Source organism: Vanacampus margaritifer, chromosome 8 (assembly GCF_051991255.1).
Source record: "Vanacampus margaritifer isolate UIUO_Vmar chromosome 8, RoL_Vmar_1.0, whole genome shotgun sequence".
Lineage (NCBI taxonomy): Eukaryota > Metazoa > Chordata > Actinopteri > Syngnathiformes > Syngnathidae > Vanacampus > Vanacampus margaritifer.
Window position 1 is genome coordinate 17,140,089 of NC_135439.1, and position 15,687 is coordinate 17,155,775.

The 15,687-nt window shown below is 37.9% G+C and overlaps 1 protein-coding gene across 2 annotated transcripts in view; it reads left to right on the top strand.

The window, feature by feature from the left end:
* The first annotated feature begins 14,051 nt into the window (after positions 1 to 14,051).
* The window catches only part of pdzrn3b (PDZ domain containing RING finger 3b), a 104,422-nt gene continuing 102,786 nt past the window's right edge, over positions 14,052 to 15,687 (top strand). For both annotated transcript variants that reach the window (XM_077573841.1, XM_077573842.1), the window contains exon 1: positions 14,052 to 14,879. In XM_077573841.1, the coding sequence (XP_077429967.1) occupies positions 14,166 to 14,879 (714 nt within the window). In that variant the 5' untranslated portion in view covers positions 14,052 to 14,165. The remainder of the gene's footprint in view (positions 14,880 to 15,687) is intronic.

A 15,687-nucleotide genomic window follows, 5' to 3' on the forward strand; every position in this document is an offset into this window, starting at 1 on the left:
TAAAGCGCATCAATGCAAGTCTAAATTTGAACAGTCAGAACAAAATCCAGATCAGAAGTTTTGGTCCAAAACAGATTCACCGGAAAATCATATAATTGCCTTGGCAGTAGTAGTGTTCAGAAAACACTGAACAATGCACGATGAAAACCGCCTTATGCATTCTTTTTTATTTTAATTGCATGAGTTACATTTTAATTCAAAGCGCTGCTGTTCTTCAATACCACATTATATTCTGACTTGGCACACAGTTCAAATGTCTCTTTACTCAGTTGTCTTGCTCAAGTCCCCTGGTGCTTCCTCTTTGCAAGGCCAAGTGAGTTACGCTTTGAAATTGACTTTGCAAAAATAAATGTTCTGTTTGAACACTACTGGTACATCATAGCAGCAGCCCACAGGTCACGATGTCAGGCAGGAAAACAAGCAGAATGTGACTTTGATTCACTGTAAGGACACAGCAAGAGCAGTGGAATTTCACCCCTAGAGAAGAAATCCCATTCGCTGGTAATCTGGGCCTGTTAGCAGGGGTCATGAAGCTATTCAGAAGACCTCCTCGGGTTCATCTGTCAGCCCTGTTTACATTCCACTTTCAACTTACTCTCTTGCCGCTTTCCGCTCCTTTGAGTTCATCGTGATAAAGGCAACAGACCCTACACCCGGCCTAGTGCTTTGTTTATGTATTGCACAGTTGTTCCAGATGTTGGAAATTATTTTGAAAGTGCGTTTTCAGAAAATGCCTGCAGTTCAGTTTTGTGAGGGTCTTTTCATCATTATTAAAAACTATCTATCTATCTATCTATCTATCTATCTATCTATCTATCTATCTATCTATCTATCTATCTATCTATCTATCTATCTAAAAGGTCCGACCAGAAAAGACAAAAATGCCCAATTGTGATGCACAAGTGTACCATACTGATTATTTTATTTTATTATTTTTATTTTTTAAGTTCTGCTGGTTTCAGGAAAGTGAGTCTTATAATATCTCAAAATGATAAACAAGCTTTGACCACATGAGAGCAACCTAGAGAGAATCTATAATGATACGTTGTCCACACTGTCTGGCACATGTCCTTATATGTCAAAATTGAGGACACATTTAAAAAATAAAGAAAATAAAAAGGTAAGTGACACCAGTCTAATTGTTTGCGAATGCCACTTACTGCCAGAGGAATTAAATTAAGAATGTGGTATATTTTAAAAAGGATCTTGAGTAACCTTAGTGCAATTAATGTTTTTACAGGGTTCAAAATTCAACCTGTCACAAATTATATGCAGAGAAACATATAATCGCCATATGACCGCCCATATAACATGTAACCACCTCACATTAACGGCTTCCTCCCACATTCCAAAAACATGGTTCTTAGGTTAACTGAACACTCTGAAATTATCTGCATGGTTCAATATGAGTGTGAATGGTTGTTTGTCTGTACGTGGCCTGCAATTGGCTGGCAAATAGTTCAGTGCCCTAGTGGTAGAGTGTCCGCACTGAGACTGTGAGGTCGTGGGTTCAATCCCCGGCCCAGTCATACCAAAGACTCTAAAAATGGGATTAATTTGCCTCCCTCTTTGACACTCAGCATTAAGGGTTGGAATTGCAAATTGGGTTTGACAATCGACAATCAGTGAATCTTAATCTTAACATCTCAGTTCTTCCTCATCTTCTACCACTTGCTTGACCTCCGCAGATTCCCCCTTTCACACTCATTTTTCTTCCTCTGACTTCTTCCGTTTTGGTTGAAAGCAGGTGAACTACCTGCTGCACTAAAGTAGGTGAAAATGCTTCGTTATAGTTTTTTTCCCTTCTTTTTATTAGTTTCAGCATTAGTTTTATAAAATATATGGAGTATTTGTTAAGTGCAAGATTTTAAAATGTCACAAAGTATATACAGTATAAGTAAGCAACATCAAATGCAATATCAAAATATATACTGTACATTTAAAACAAAAGCTCATGTACAATATAATATTAAAAGACAGATGAACATGAAGGACTTTTACGCTATAATTATGCTTAGTCTTATTTAATTTTATAAACGTAAGATGTGGTATTGATTAGTTTTTGTTTTTTTACAAAGCATTTTCGATTTGATTTGATTTCTTCTTCTAAACTTTGCAGTGGTTCAACAGAGTTAAACTTTATGACATGTGTGTATGTCATATGGTAACATAAGATGGTTTATATACATGTGTTTAAAATTTTGACAAGAGTGATTCCTTTTTGCACAGGATGTGAAATGTTCTGTATCTCGTGTGCATCGTGTGCTAATTGTGTGTAGTGTTTTTAACATCCGAGCCCTGTTTTGTGTTTTGTGCTTAAGCAATCGTAAAAAAAAAAAAACTGTAATTAGCATGTAGTGGTGACAGAAAATGGAGGAAGGGTGATCTCTTCAATATTCATACAGGTTATATTAGACAGATGGAGAGGAAGATCCGGTTTGCTACAAATAATGTATTGAATGTATCGTGTATTTGTCCATGCCAGCAACGTATACCACTACGGTATTATCTTGAACAATTAACTGCTCTTCCACTAGATGGCAGAATAAATTGTACAGTGTAGTTAACATGATCCTGAATGATTTGAAAGCTATATATTATATGTCCTGACCCTGAGGTTCATTCAATGGTGCTAACAGACTATTTTTACATTGTACATCTCCATGCTACCATCACCAAGGTTTGTTTTTTTAGAAGAAAGATAGATAAATACTTTAGTGTAGATACGTTTGTTTATATTAGAAGAGAAGAAAGAAGTCAGTTAGAACTTTAATTTCAAGCACTGAGGGGTATGATTATACAATTTGTTTACAAAGTGATCATTATCTTGCTAATTGCGGTTCTGTAACTTTTAATACATTCCATTTCAATGCACCGAAAAATATTTAACACGCACACACAAAGTGTTGATCACAGCTGTCATTCTCACACTTTATGAACATCTGATGTACTGTTTTTTGGGAGTGTTGTTCTGCTTGAGATGAGTGCCACTTAATCCCACCTCTGAAGTAAACATTCACACTCTTCTTGCCATTTGATTTTCTTTCTAATTGTTTGGGGGGCAATACAAATTAGGAAATACATTTCTCACTCAGTCTTCTGTCCCTTTTCTATTGACGGCAATGGACATTTGGACATTGGACTGAATGCTTCAGCTGTCAGCATGTTCAGCATACCAAAATGTTTTGGGCAATTCCATGCTCGCAACTTTGTGGGAACACGTTGGGGCTGGCCCTCTCCTCTTCCAACCTGATTGCGCACCAGCGCAAAAAGCAAGGTCCATAAAGACATGAAAGTCTGGCTTGCACAGAAGCCAGACCTCAACCCAATCGAACACATTTGGAAGCAATTAGAACAGAGAGGCAGGCTTTCTTGCCCAACATTTGTGTGTGACGTCACAAATGCGCTTCTGAAAGAATGGTCAAAAATTCCAATAAACACACTCCTAAAAACGTGAACAACCTTCCCAGAAGAATTGAAGTTGTTAAAGCTGCACAGGGTAGACCTTAGGATTCAAGATGATGTCATCTTCCTAAGGATTAGGAATGGAGTGTTACTTAAATTCTAGGGATGTTTGATACCACTTTCTTCAGATAGATACGTAACTCAACTCAACTCTTCAATACTCGCCGATACCAAGTGCCGATAAAACTAGTACTCTTGATACATAAAATTTCCACACACAAAAAAAACAAAACAATTACAGATAATTTAAAGAAGGACCAATATATCCTTCCTTAAAATTGCATATTACAAATAAATGGAAATGTTCTATTATCTTTCCCATTTGTTCATAAAATATATATATTGGATAGATTACACAATAAAATGAATACAAAATAAATCAATCATAAAATAATAAAAATAATAATAATAATAATAATCCAGTGGCTAGAAAAAGAAGAAGTCCAAATCAAAATATGTCGTTGTCAATTTCTTTTTAAGGAATAAAATGGAGTGCAAAGAATTGAATTGAATACAATAGTGCTTCAAGTAGCATTTAGAAATACCTACCATTTACCAGAGTGGCAATATAAATTTGCCACCATTTAATTCAACTGTGGGTCAGGGTTAGTCACGTAACGACGTAGATCACGCAGCCACGTAATGACATACTCGAAGAAGAAGAAGAAGAAGAAGAAGAACAAATCTGAGCTGAAAAGAAGTGAGGTCGGAAAATGTGTGTGTGGGGGCGGGGGGGGGGGGATACGAAACTAGTTGTTGACAATTACAACACGGATTGATCATGAACGTCTGGTACACACACAGACAGCAACCCCCGCACAATTGTCATCTTACTACAGTTTGCCCTTTTTTTTGTTCTGAATGTTGAAATGTGATTCGACAGCCGTCCATTACAGGGGTGGATCTAGTCAAGTGGCATACAGGGTCAAGGACAACCCCAAAATCTTGAAAAATTCTCAACTATTTGCCGTAAGACCTTTCACAGAAAGTTCATCATATTGCATATTTAATTGTGACTAAGTTGAATAATTTTAAAAGTGGCCCTTGCGTTCTTCCAATTTTATGAATGCGTCCCTAAAACAAAACAAAAAGTTTGGACACCCATGGGCGAAATTGACAGCCTGAGGTCAATAGTAAAAAAATGTAAATAAAATAAAAAATGGAACATACAGCTTACTATAAATCAGCATGTGTCTGGAAGAGACTTATCTCCCAGTACACAGTAATCCACTTGAAGTTCACCATTCATCATTATAATTAATGGTGACTTCTGAGTGTTCACTCTATCGGTCGCACGACTCGAGCGATTGTATAAGAACACAACTTTTATCAGAGTACATTGCTGAGAGCAGGTTTGCTCGAGTCCAGTCCTCGAACTCCATCAAACCTGTTTTAGATGTTTCCCTCCTCCAACACACCTGATTTAAATGATCAGGATCATTACCATATTTCTGCTAGGCTTGCTGATGAGCTGATCATTTGTTCAAACTTTGCTTGCCTTATTACTGTTGTAGTAGCATAAAATGCTAATGTTATCGACAACCATGATCTACAAAAGATTCTGAAACTAAACCAAGGATTGCTTCAAGGTCAATCTTTTCCTGTGTTTTTAGAAGTTGTTCATTCATTGCACATTTGTTTCTTACAAGTAGGCCAGGAAATGAAATGCTAATAAGATAGTTGTTCTGTCTGCAAAGAATTAACATACTTTTGCACACAATATTTTTAACCAAAGCCTCAGAATGTTATTTAGCCCACACACTGTTCCTTTGTGGGATTTAATCTTGCATTGCAATCAGCAGAAGAACAACCGGCATCTAAAATAGCACAAATAAAAGAGGGTGGGCTTTTTTCCCCTCTTCCCTTTTGGATGATGTTTACAGGAAACCATGGAGTGGAAGTGTGTTTATTTTCACACTACACTAAAGAATATAAGCAAAAAGGCTATCTCCATTCCCATCTGATCTGGCCAGGTAGGGCAGTCAGGCAAAGGCTCTTTTGGACAAAGTCGCGTTAAGGTATTTGCCTCTCAGGCATCTGAAGTGGGAGATGTGTGTGTATAGGTAAGCAACCTTGCAAACATCTGTGCATTTCATGGATAAACAGGACCCAATCTCATATATAAAAGACAATTGACAATGACTTGAATACAACGTTTTCTCTGTTATCTCCTTTTATTAAAAGATTAGCTACCGTCAAATCCAGTTTTGGGTTCCCCTGATGGGAAAGCAACAACTATGACCTCAGTCTGTTATTTTGGTAATGGCTAATTAGAAGGGACTTGTTTCCGATTAGTTCCTAATGTTACTTACACAGACCACTGCCTTGTTTCCGTGTATATTGAGTTATCCCTCAGTGAACCCAACCTCACTGTTGCTCTGCTGGAATCGCTGCCGTTACTAATCAGGCTGGTTGCTTTTCTTTTTGGATCAAATACAAAATAATGGCCATGTTACTACCTTTTTCCCCACGGAATGTTTATGTGACTGTCTTGAGGAAGTCCCAGTTGACAGACTTTATAAACAGGACGTGGATGAAGGATTTTAATGAGTCTGTGCAGTTGTGACTGTGGTCACATCGACTGGGTGAACATTTTCAAATCTGGCACATCATTTGTCTTTGTCACAGCCTTGTAAAACTATCCCAACAAAATACCTTGTGGTAAAGTCAAAACATGTCAAAGCTTTGTATTTTGAATGTTTAATTTGATTTAAGATTGTTTGAGAGAATAGTGTCAATTAATTAACATTCTCAGAATTTGCCGTGGAAGAAAAAAATAATCTTAACAAAATGCTGACTTTGATGTAAAGAGAGAAAGAAAAAGTAGAATCCCACCACCTTGTATACAGAAATTAATTCAAACTTGATCAACTAATATTCAGAACTACACCTTAGAATGTTTATCTTTGTATCATTTCATCAATATAATTATTACTCAAGATCAGTATTGATTATTTTTTTTAGAGAGGATGTGCCATGGAAGTCAGTCAAGGCAATGAGACCTCTGAAGTATTGTAAGATAAATTGTGGAGTCCCTCAGGGATCAATATGTGGTCCTCTATTCAGTATTTACTTCCACTTGGCGCAATCATTCGCAAATCTAACATCGGCTTTCACTTATATGCCAACAATACCCAATTAAATATTCCTTTCAAACTAATTACCCCCCCCCCCCCACACACACACACACCACAATTTATCACCGTCTTAAAATAATAATAATAATAACAATAATTTTTTGCAAAAAATATTTTTTTTGCCTTAATCATCTTCTCATGATGCAAATAGTTAAATTGTTTGTGTTTCCTGAAAAATCAGGAGGGGGGGGGGGGGGTGGTTTAGGCGAATATTTTGAGAAAGTGTTGATTTGCTGTAATCTGGAGGTGTCTCATTCAGATAATAGGATACAATTAATGTTCTGCAACTTTCTGCTTCTTAACCCTGAAAAAAAAAAACTGAGATATTGATTATTGACCCTTGTTAAAGGACACCACTCTGAATTTTGATTAATATATATATATATATACATATACTGTATATATAAATATATATATATATATATATATATATTTTTTCCCCCCCAAAGTAACGCAGCAAAAAATCTCAGCGTTACATTTGACTCTACACTAGCCTTTCAAATGCACATCAAGAATATTACCAGAACTACATTTTTTCCATCTCCACAATACATGCAAGATACTGTATGTGACATTGTATTTGGTGTTCGCAAGTGATACAAAGATCATAGTTCAAGCGCCTCACCTCGACTATTGTAACGTGCTGTACTCCGGACAAGAAAGTTTGATCAAATTCCCAAATACTGGCCTACTTGCATTGACTCCCGGTCCACGTAAAATGCAATTATAAGGTTTTCTTACTTAGCCATGAATAATGACAAGGCCTGACACCTTCCAATCTTGCCGATTTATATGATATGACGCGATCTGTTCAAAACTGCGGTTTACATGCTCCACTACGTGAATCAGATCAGCCGTGTTACAGTGGTGGGACACGTGAAGATTAACGTAAACATCACATGATTTATCAAGATGGATTTCAGTCATCTATTTAGCACAATAGTTTTGATTTAACACTTTTATTAAAGCAATATCTTGATAAAAACAAGTTCCGAGTACTGTGAAACAAGGTCTTCCTTTGCAAAAGGGCTCTTGGTAAAATCAGGCCTTGGTATGATAGGTGACTTGAGCTAGGCTGTTGTGTCGCTGTGACCTGTCCTGGCTTGGAGTCTTCCTATCTATGTGCACTCTGGCGCTTTTACCCAGTTTGAAAGCAGTTAAGTCCATCGGGTCACACTTTTTCACATGGGCTAGGCTGAGCTGTCCCCCATGTGGGTGGGCGGCCAAGACAGTATAAAAGTAGAGACCATTTTGAATAGAATAGACCTTCTTCCGCATACTAAGAGAAGAGTGCTCAACAGCTCGATCTTTCTGGCATCCAGTTGGTTCAATGGTCCAATGGTTGGTCCACTGGTTCAATTGAGTTATGTAGTCTTCCGGTCATCACTGTTAAAATAATGTCGCGAACATTAAGATTTAAGAACCGGTGAAAGTTCCCAGTGGAACTTTACAACGACATTGCCATTTTAATGTGTGTAAATGATGATGTCCCGATGCATGTACGCCAGGACAGAGCATACACAGACCAGACGCATCCTTGCTATATTCTGATTGAACTGTTTACATTCTGCTCATTCGGTTTAGCAAAAGGAATAATATACCACCCCTGTGAATTTGAATGAAATTCCATTCGGATTTGGCCTTTTCATTCCGTTTGGCCGTTCAGATTCATTCTAACCGGAATGCATGGATCCATGTAAACCCGGCTGGTGATACTGTAGGTTCCGTTCCGACAGCTTCGCTCACAACATGTTGATCTTATGGTAACTCAGAGAGCTAAAAAGAAGAGTATTCTCTATTCTGACTTCAGTACTCTAGAATGCACTACCTGTGGAAATGAATGATGCCAGGAGAAACACAAAAGTCAACTGAGCCCAATCTAACTGCACGGAAGTCTTCTACATGATCGATTGCAAATCGTGATTCAACTAGTGAAAAAGATTCAATCTTGTCCAACTAACGCAGTTGACATTTATCCTCCTTTACGACCTCGTACATCTGTTGCTGTGCCGAGAAATCAGCAGCTGTTCAGTTGTATTCCAAAGAATAAAGGTAATCAGGTCTTGCTGATATCATGTCCATGCTCACCAGCCATGCGTAAGAAGCTGGTGGGAGTATGTGCAAGTGTGAACTACGCTTGTTGCACTACCTGTCAACATTGATGTCACAGCTTGCTGGTTCACGGTGGCGCTTCTCATTATCAGCAAGCTTTCAGCAGAGCAACTTTTATCTGGCGCTCCACTCCTTCTGTCGCTCTACTTCAGGTGGCAGGCTTGAACAAGAAGAGCTTTGCCGGTCTTTGAGCACCTTTTACATTTGATTAATTATATACTGTATTTCGCCCTTTTATGACATTGATCTTCAAGACTGTTTAAGCTTTATTTTTAATACTGCCACTGATATCCTCAGTAGGATTCTGTTACTGTATTTGGCCAATCAAAATTTGGCTTTATTGTGGATTAGAAAGGAAATAGAGTTTTGCTTCAGTAAGTTACATTTTCCTATTAGACAAGGCCAAATTGATCTGACTCTCAGGGGTGTGCTGAAGGACATTTAATGACAAGCATAGCGCGCCGGTCAATTGGTATAACCAATGTGTGTAATCATATCAGTGTATAATCATATGTGCTTCGTATCAACATGAAAGCAAAAATGCTCTTTTCTTTTTTCTTTACTTAAGTAACCCTCTGAGATAAAGGGAGCCCATTGCACTGTGTATGTTATTTATAGACCCAGTGGGAACAGAGCTTCCAGAAAATCAGCAGTACTTCATAGGCTGTAGAAAGGAACTTATGATTGGAGATTCTCAAGTGACCCCCACCGCAGCAGCTACCCCCTCCTATGGTGGGAGTGGGACACTCATCTGTTCCTAATATTACACACTTGTGCCTTTGAAAGCTGTGTAACTAATGCATTACAGTGTACAAGTCCAGCATAAAATACCAAGACTTTTTCAAGACAGATCCTTCAAGTGCAAGAAATATCATAAGCATTAGAATATAAAGTTTGACACCGTATGGTTTGTGTCAGTTTTATACATTCAACTCATTTATTTTAAGCATGGAAACTCATTACAATACATATTGTGTTTGTTTGTGTTGTCATAATATACATTATGCGCTGCAATTGGTTCTAGGAAATTGTTTTTCGTTTGTCTGTTTGATCTTTCCCTTCATTTCTGTGAAAACAATTAATTGCAGCAGTAGCATCACCAGCCGTAGAAGTATTCAAAGATATAACGACAATAAAAATGCTAATTCTTATTTTGGCCAATAAACCATTTAATCTTGCCAAGGTGCATTATCAGCCATTTGCCCTTTTCTTCCATGAAGATCTAATTAGCTTCAGTATCTGACTTCAGATCTAGGTCAGATTTCGTTCTTTACACTTTTGACTTACTTCCCATTAAACTGTGTTTTCTATACTTAGGAACTGTTGCTTTTCGGGTAGGTCATCGAATCACTGACCCACATCCTGTTACTCTCCTCCCAGCGAGATCTCATGACAGTCTGTTGTGAGAAGCCAACTTTTTCTTCATCACACAGCAGAATGTAATAATAATAATCTACTGTGTTTGGTAACTAATATGTTGACGTGATTGTGTCATGCTACAGTTTAGATCCGGGAATGCAATGATTATGTTTATGCTCTTCCTGTAAAAACTGACAGCTCCGACTCGCAGCTCGAGTATTTAGTCCGCACCATCTGTCAACGTACTCGTTGAGCTCATTGAAGCCTGTTGGTTCCTGTGAGACCTTTCCAAACAGCAAGTTAACTCATTCGCTTTAAGCACTGGAGCCACAAAACTACAATTTCCACTAGCACCAAAAGTAGCTTACAATCAGTAACAATGGTGATTAAATATACAAATAAATTAATTAGGGGTGTCAGGTGATTAACATTTTTTAATTATAATTAATTGCTTGACTTCAATAGTTAAGTCATGATTAATTGCAAATTGTATATCTGTTCTAAATGTAGAATAAATGTACAATCATTTATTTCTCTATGTTTTCATACTCTTGTTAACATAAAAGTGGGGGAAAGGTTAAACTGATACAAATATGGCTGCATCTTTTAGTCATTGATACAGTAATTTCATAATAATTCATAAAATTGAGTTAAAATTGAAAAGATGTACTGTACTGTAAAAAACGAGTGTGATAGTGATTTCTGTCATTTTTCTGCCGCTAGATGGGATAATTGCATTTGTAAGACATTGGTGACAGCTCGGTGCATTTTTCTTTTCATATTAAGAGCTATCTAATCTTAAACCTGAGGTAACTTGTGAAATTCTGCACATTTTTTTAAATTGTAAAATTCAACTTAACCCCACTCTCCACAAATATATGCATTATTATTAATATTATTACTGCTAAATTTTGACGTGGATATGTCTGCTGCGTTGTGACTGGAATTCCCCCAGTACAGGCTTTCCAGGTAAGGGGCGGTCATTAATCGTGCATTAAAAAAGTGAGTGGTGTTAAAGGAACTTTAAATTAACTAAAAATTAACGCACTAATTTTGACACCCCTAAAGTAAATAAATAAATAAAACTATGACTTTGTCAAATATGGCATACATTATTATAAATGATGCAGTGTTGTTACAGGTGCAAGAGAAAGCACAAGGTGACATCAAATGTGTTGTTTTCTGGAGTCCATCACGCTTCTTTACAACATGAAACGGCATTTCTCACGGCAATAACTTATCTGGCAGTTTCCCACAGGACCCTCATGCATTTGTCATATCTCAAAAAGGTGATGCTTAGGAGATGGCCCAACTCCAAAGCCTTACAAAGTACCCGCATTACTGATGCAAAAGATCTGTCCTTTTCATTGCAACAAAAGTGTCTGGTACAAGTTCAATGATAGCAATTAAAATCAGCCATATCTAACGGAGCCATCATTCATTTGGCATATACAGTACATGTATTTATTTGTTTATTGTTAAGGGTACACACACACACACATTTTGCCATTTTGAACAGGTATGAGGAATTTAAAAAATTCCCCTTGCATTCCCAATTTTGAGCCAGCTCACTACTGCAGGCTTCCCAGTTGAAGAACAAGTAAATACAAATTGGCATCATAAAAAACAAATGAATTTTACTATTGTTTTTCTTTCAACTTTTACAGAAGCATATAATTTAGCAATTACCAATGCTGTTAAATTGAGGCAGCTGTGGAGTAAACCTTTCATCCTTGGAGGGCTACTACATTCGTAAAGCATTGTATGTTGCTTGCTTATGATCACCATCATAACCTCTGCAAACATGCGATTTGTAAACTCAATCTTGAAAGTTGTTCAATCTTACACACCTTTCCAAAATATAAACATATTGTACTATGTGATGGTCTAAAGGAAAATAAATATGCAAATACATCCTTTAAATAAAAAAGTTCCACGCTGCACCTACTTAAAAAAATAAAAATAAAATCAGTCGAGTCGACCCCACACAGATATAGACAACACCTTGACTTGTGCTGAGCACAAAAAATAGAGCCCTAAGTGTGAAAACTGGACCTAATTGATGAAACACCAAGCTATACTCACAGAGAGCTATGATTTACTCTGTCATATGAATGGCAACAGTTGCATATGCAGATCTGAGGTTTATTGTACCTTTTTCTGCCACTGAATGAAATAATTTATTCTACCTGTCATTATACATTGCTGGCGTAGCTAGATGAACAAAGACATATTATAATTAAAAAATTATTTGATGACAAATTAAGTGAAATTGGATAATTTCCCACACGACTCTCATCGGAACTCCATTTATATTTTAGTTTTATCAACACATTCAGTGAAACATGCGCTCTTTATATTAGATGTTCTTACACAGAAACATTGGTGTTATGTCATGTTCACAGTAAACATAATGCAAGCAAATGGTGTCTACTTTTACTTGCATTTCTCCTGAAGCAAAATCTGTTGAAACTTGAAAGTCCTGTTTCTGATGGCTCTCTGTGTCCTTCAAAAGTAGCTTGTGTTCATGTTGTGCAAGTCTGAACACTCACCATGTAAAACGGTCATGTCATTTTCTCAAACCTTTAATTAGTGAAAATTGGCTGTTTTTTTTAACAGCCTAATATGATTGTCTGTATAGCTAAACATGTGACATATACTTAGGCAATATTTGGCCTTGCACATCGCTTGTATTTTTCAGGAAAACATTGACATCTCTTTTATATGCAATGATGCTCACCAGTAGGGTTAATTTTGTCAACGAAAACAAGAAAAAAATAATTTCATCAACACACATTTTTTATCGGAAAAAAACTAGACTAGACTAAAACTCTCATTAATAAATAATAACTGGGACTATATCAGTATGCCTTTTCGTTGACTAATGAAGACGAGACGGAAATGTACTTCACTTAACAAAAAACTGCATGACTAAAATCTATGTGGACATTTTAGTTCATGAACAAAAACTCGACAAAAATTATATGATTTTGTCTCTACTAATCCGTCACTATGACATTATGTCATGTGACACGCACCCTTTCAAATCTTCAGCTAGAAAGTGCAACATACACAAACACGTGGAAGAAAAAGATGAGAGAAAAATGTATGTGGAATGAAATGTTCAGCATAATCTGCTGACAAAAAAATACAGCGGTTAAATGTATACGCTGACTAAAACTAGACTAAAACGTTGACAATTTTTGTTGACTAAAAGTAGACGAATACAATTATGTTATCTTGGACTAAAATAAAGACTGAACTGCTAGATTTATAGTTGACTAAAAATTGACTAAATAAAAACGAGATGAGGTTGACTAACTTTGATAAAAACTAACACGCGTGATTGAAACTGAACTAAAACTGAAACTAAATTATAAATGGTGGATAGAATTAACAGTACTCATAGTGCTCACCAGTTACATGCATAAATGTACATTAGTACATTGAACAACAACATATGGCCAAGTCATACTCACCGGCCACTTATGGCATAATGAGAACCACAATAAATTATATATATATTTTTTAATAATATTGTTGGCACTCCGGACGACTAATATTATGGGTATTGTTTATAGTTTTCTTTTTTTGTTTTAATTTTATACCTGTACAATTCAGGGTTTGTTACTTATTCACTTTTAGTTCAGTCAGTAGCCTACTTTTACTGTTCTTTTTATACACAAGTATCTGTACAGACTCTAGTTTTAAATTTTTAAATCAGTTTTAAAACCAAAAACATAAACAACAACAATGTAACAGTTTGAAAAGCAGAATGACATTGATAATAATTCTAGCAAATGCATATTTAAGAACATGTTTTTCTTTTCTTTTGATTTATTGATATCAGTTCTGAAAGTAAACTTAAACCCAAAACAAAGATTATTTGATTGACTGGGGAATTTCCGAGTTGCACTTAAACGCACCAAAAAGTCTTGTCAATTACTGGAGTTGAGTTAAGACCGAGAGGACCCTTGAAGCACTAGTTGGTGTGTGAGCGCTCCTCCAATGACCAGCTAAGAACGCCCCACTGCTCCGTTTCACGCTGCGGGGGTGGGGAGCCCAGAAGTTTGGATTCGGCCTCGGTAAAACATGGGATTCGAGTTGGACCGCTTCAATGGAACAGTAGATCCGGACTTGAAATGCAATCTGTGCAATAAAGTTCTGGAAGACCCGCTGACTACTCCGTGCGGCCACGTCTTCTGCTCCGGCTGCGTTCTTCCTTGGGTCGTCCGGCAGAGCAGCTGCCCCGTCAAATGCCAGAGGATCTCCTCCAAAGAACTGAACCACGTCCTGCCTTTGAAAAACCTCATCCTGAAGCTGGAGATCAAATGTGACAACCATGTGCGAGGCTGCGATGCGGTGGTGAAGCTGCAGAATCTGGCCGAGCACGCCGGCATGTGTGACTACTCTCCGGCCAAGTGCAGGAATAAAGGATGCAACGAGGTGCTCAGCCTGCGGGACGTGGATGCTCACATGCGGGAGACATGCGACTTTCGAGCGGCGGGGACCTGCGAGAGCGGTTGCGGCTTGACGCTCACGCTGAAAGAGCAGCGACTCAACGAGCACTGCTGCGTGAGAGCCCTGAAGGCGCACAACGGCGTGCTGCAATACAAAATGATGTGCCTGGATAGCGAGTTCAAGAAGCAGACGATCGAAGCCAACCAGAGGGAGAAAGCACTGCTGGCGCAACTTTCCGCCGCTCACGCGGAGCTGCAGATGACGGCTGTGAAGTACCAGAAGAAATTCGCAGAGTATAGCGAGAGGATCGACTCTCTCACCAGAACGGTGACTTTCTCCTGCAAGGTAACAAGCGCAGCTCTGTCTTAACAATGTGTGTGCATAGTGCATACTTGAGTTAAGTCTCCCAAAACAAACTGTGGAGTAACTAATGTAGCCAACAACCGAACCCGCTTCAGAGTTACTTGTTTAGAGGTCAGAGTTTACAGAGCTCTCCACTTAGGCTCAGGGCTGTCTTGTTTGAGACATGGATGTCAGCTGTGCCTCTGGCCAGCTGGCAGTCAAGGGGGGAGGGCCAAATATTTACTGCAGTCTTGTACACAACAAGAGCGGGGTTCCACTTATTTTGGCTCCTGGCCGCACGCTTGTTTAGGGGTGTTCTGTCATCTGAGGGTCACCTTTCATTCAGACAGTCATAACAAACTAAAAGAATGAATCTACGTACACCACTTTCAGCTTCAGTTGGAGTCTTTGGGATAGTTTTAAGCCCCCCCCCCCCCAAGCTTTACTCACAAATACTTAAATAAAGCTGGTATCTCACGGGGTGGCGAATGCTTGTAAACGTTTGTGAATGTTGTTTGTTTGTTAAAGGTTGCAAGAGGTGTTTGCAAACATCACAAACACTTTTTTTTTACTAGTCCCAAACACACATGCTTGGACACATTCTTGTAACCAAGACATTTTGAACACGTTCATAATTTTCCCACAGCACACCTCATAATCTCTCACAACACACCAATGTAGTAATTTACTAATTAAAGGGCAAGGGTACAATATTCACTCAAGAGATTTGTATGCTGAATTAAAGAAACCATACTCAATTGAATAAATTAATTCACCCATGATATAAGGGACAAACAAGCTTTATTTATTT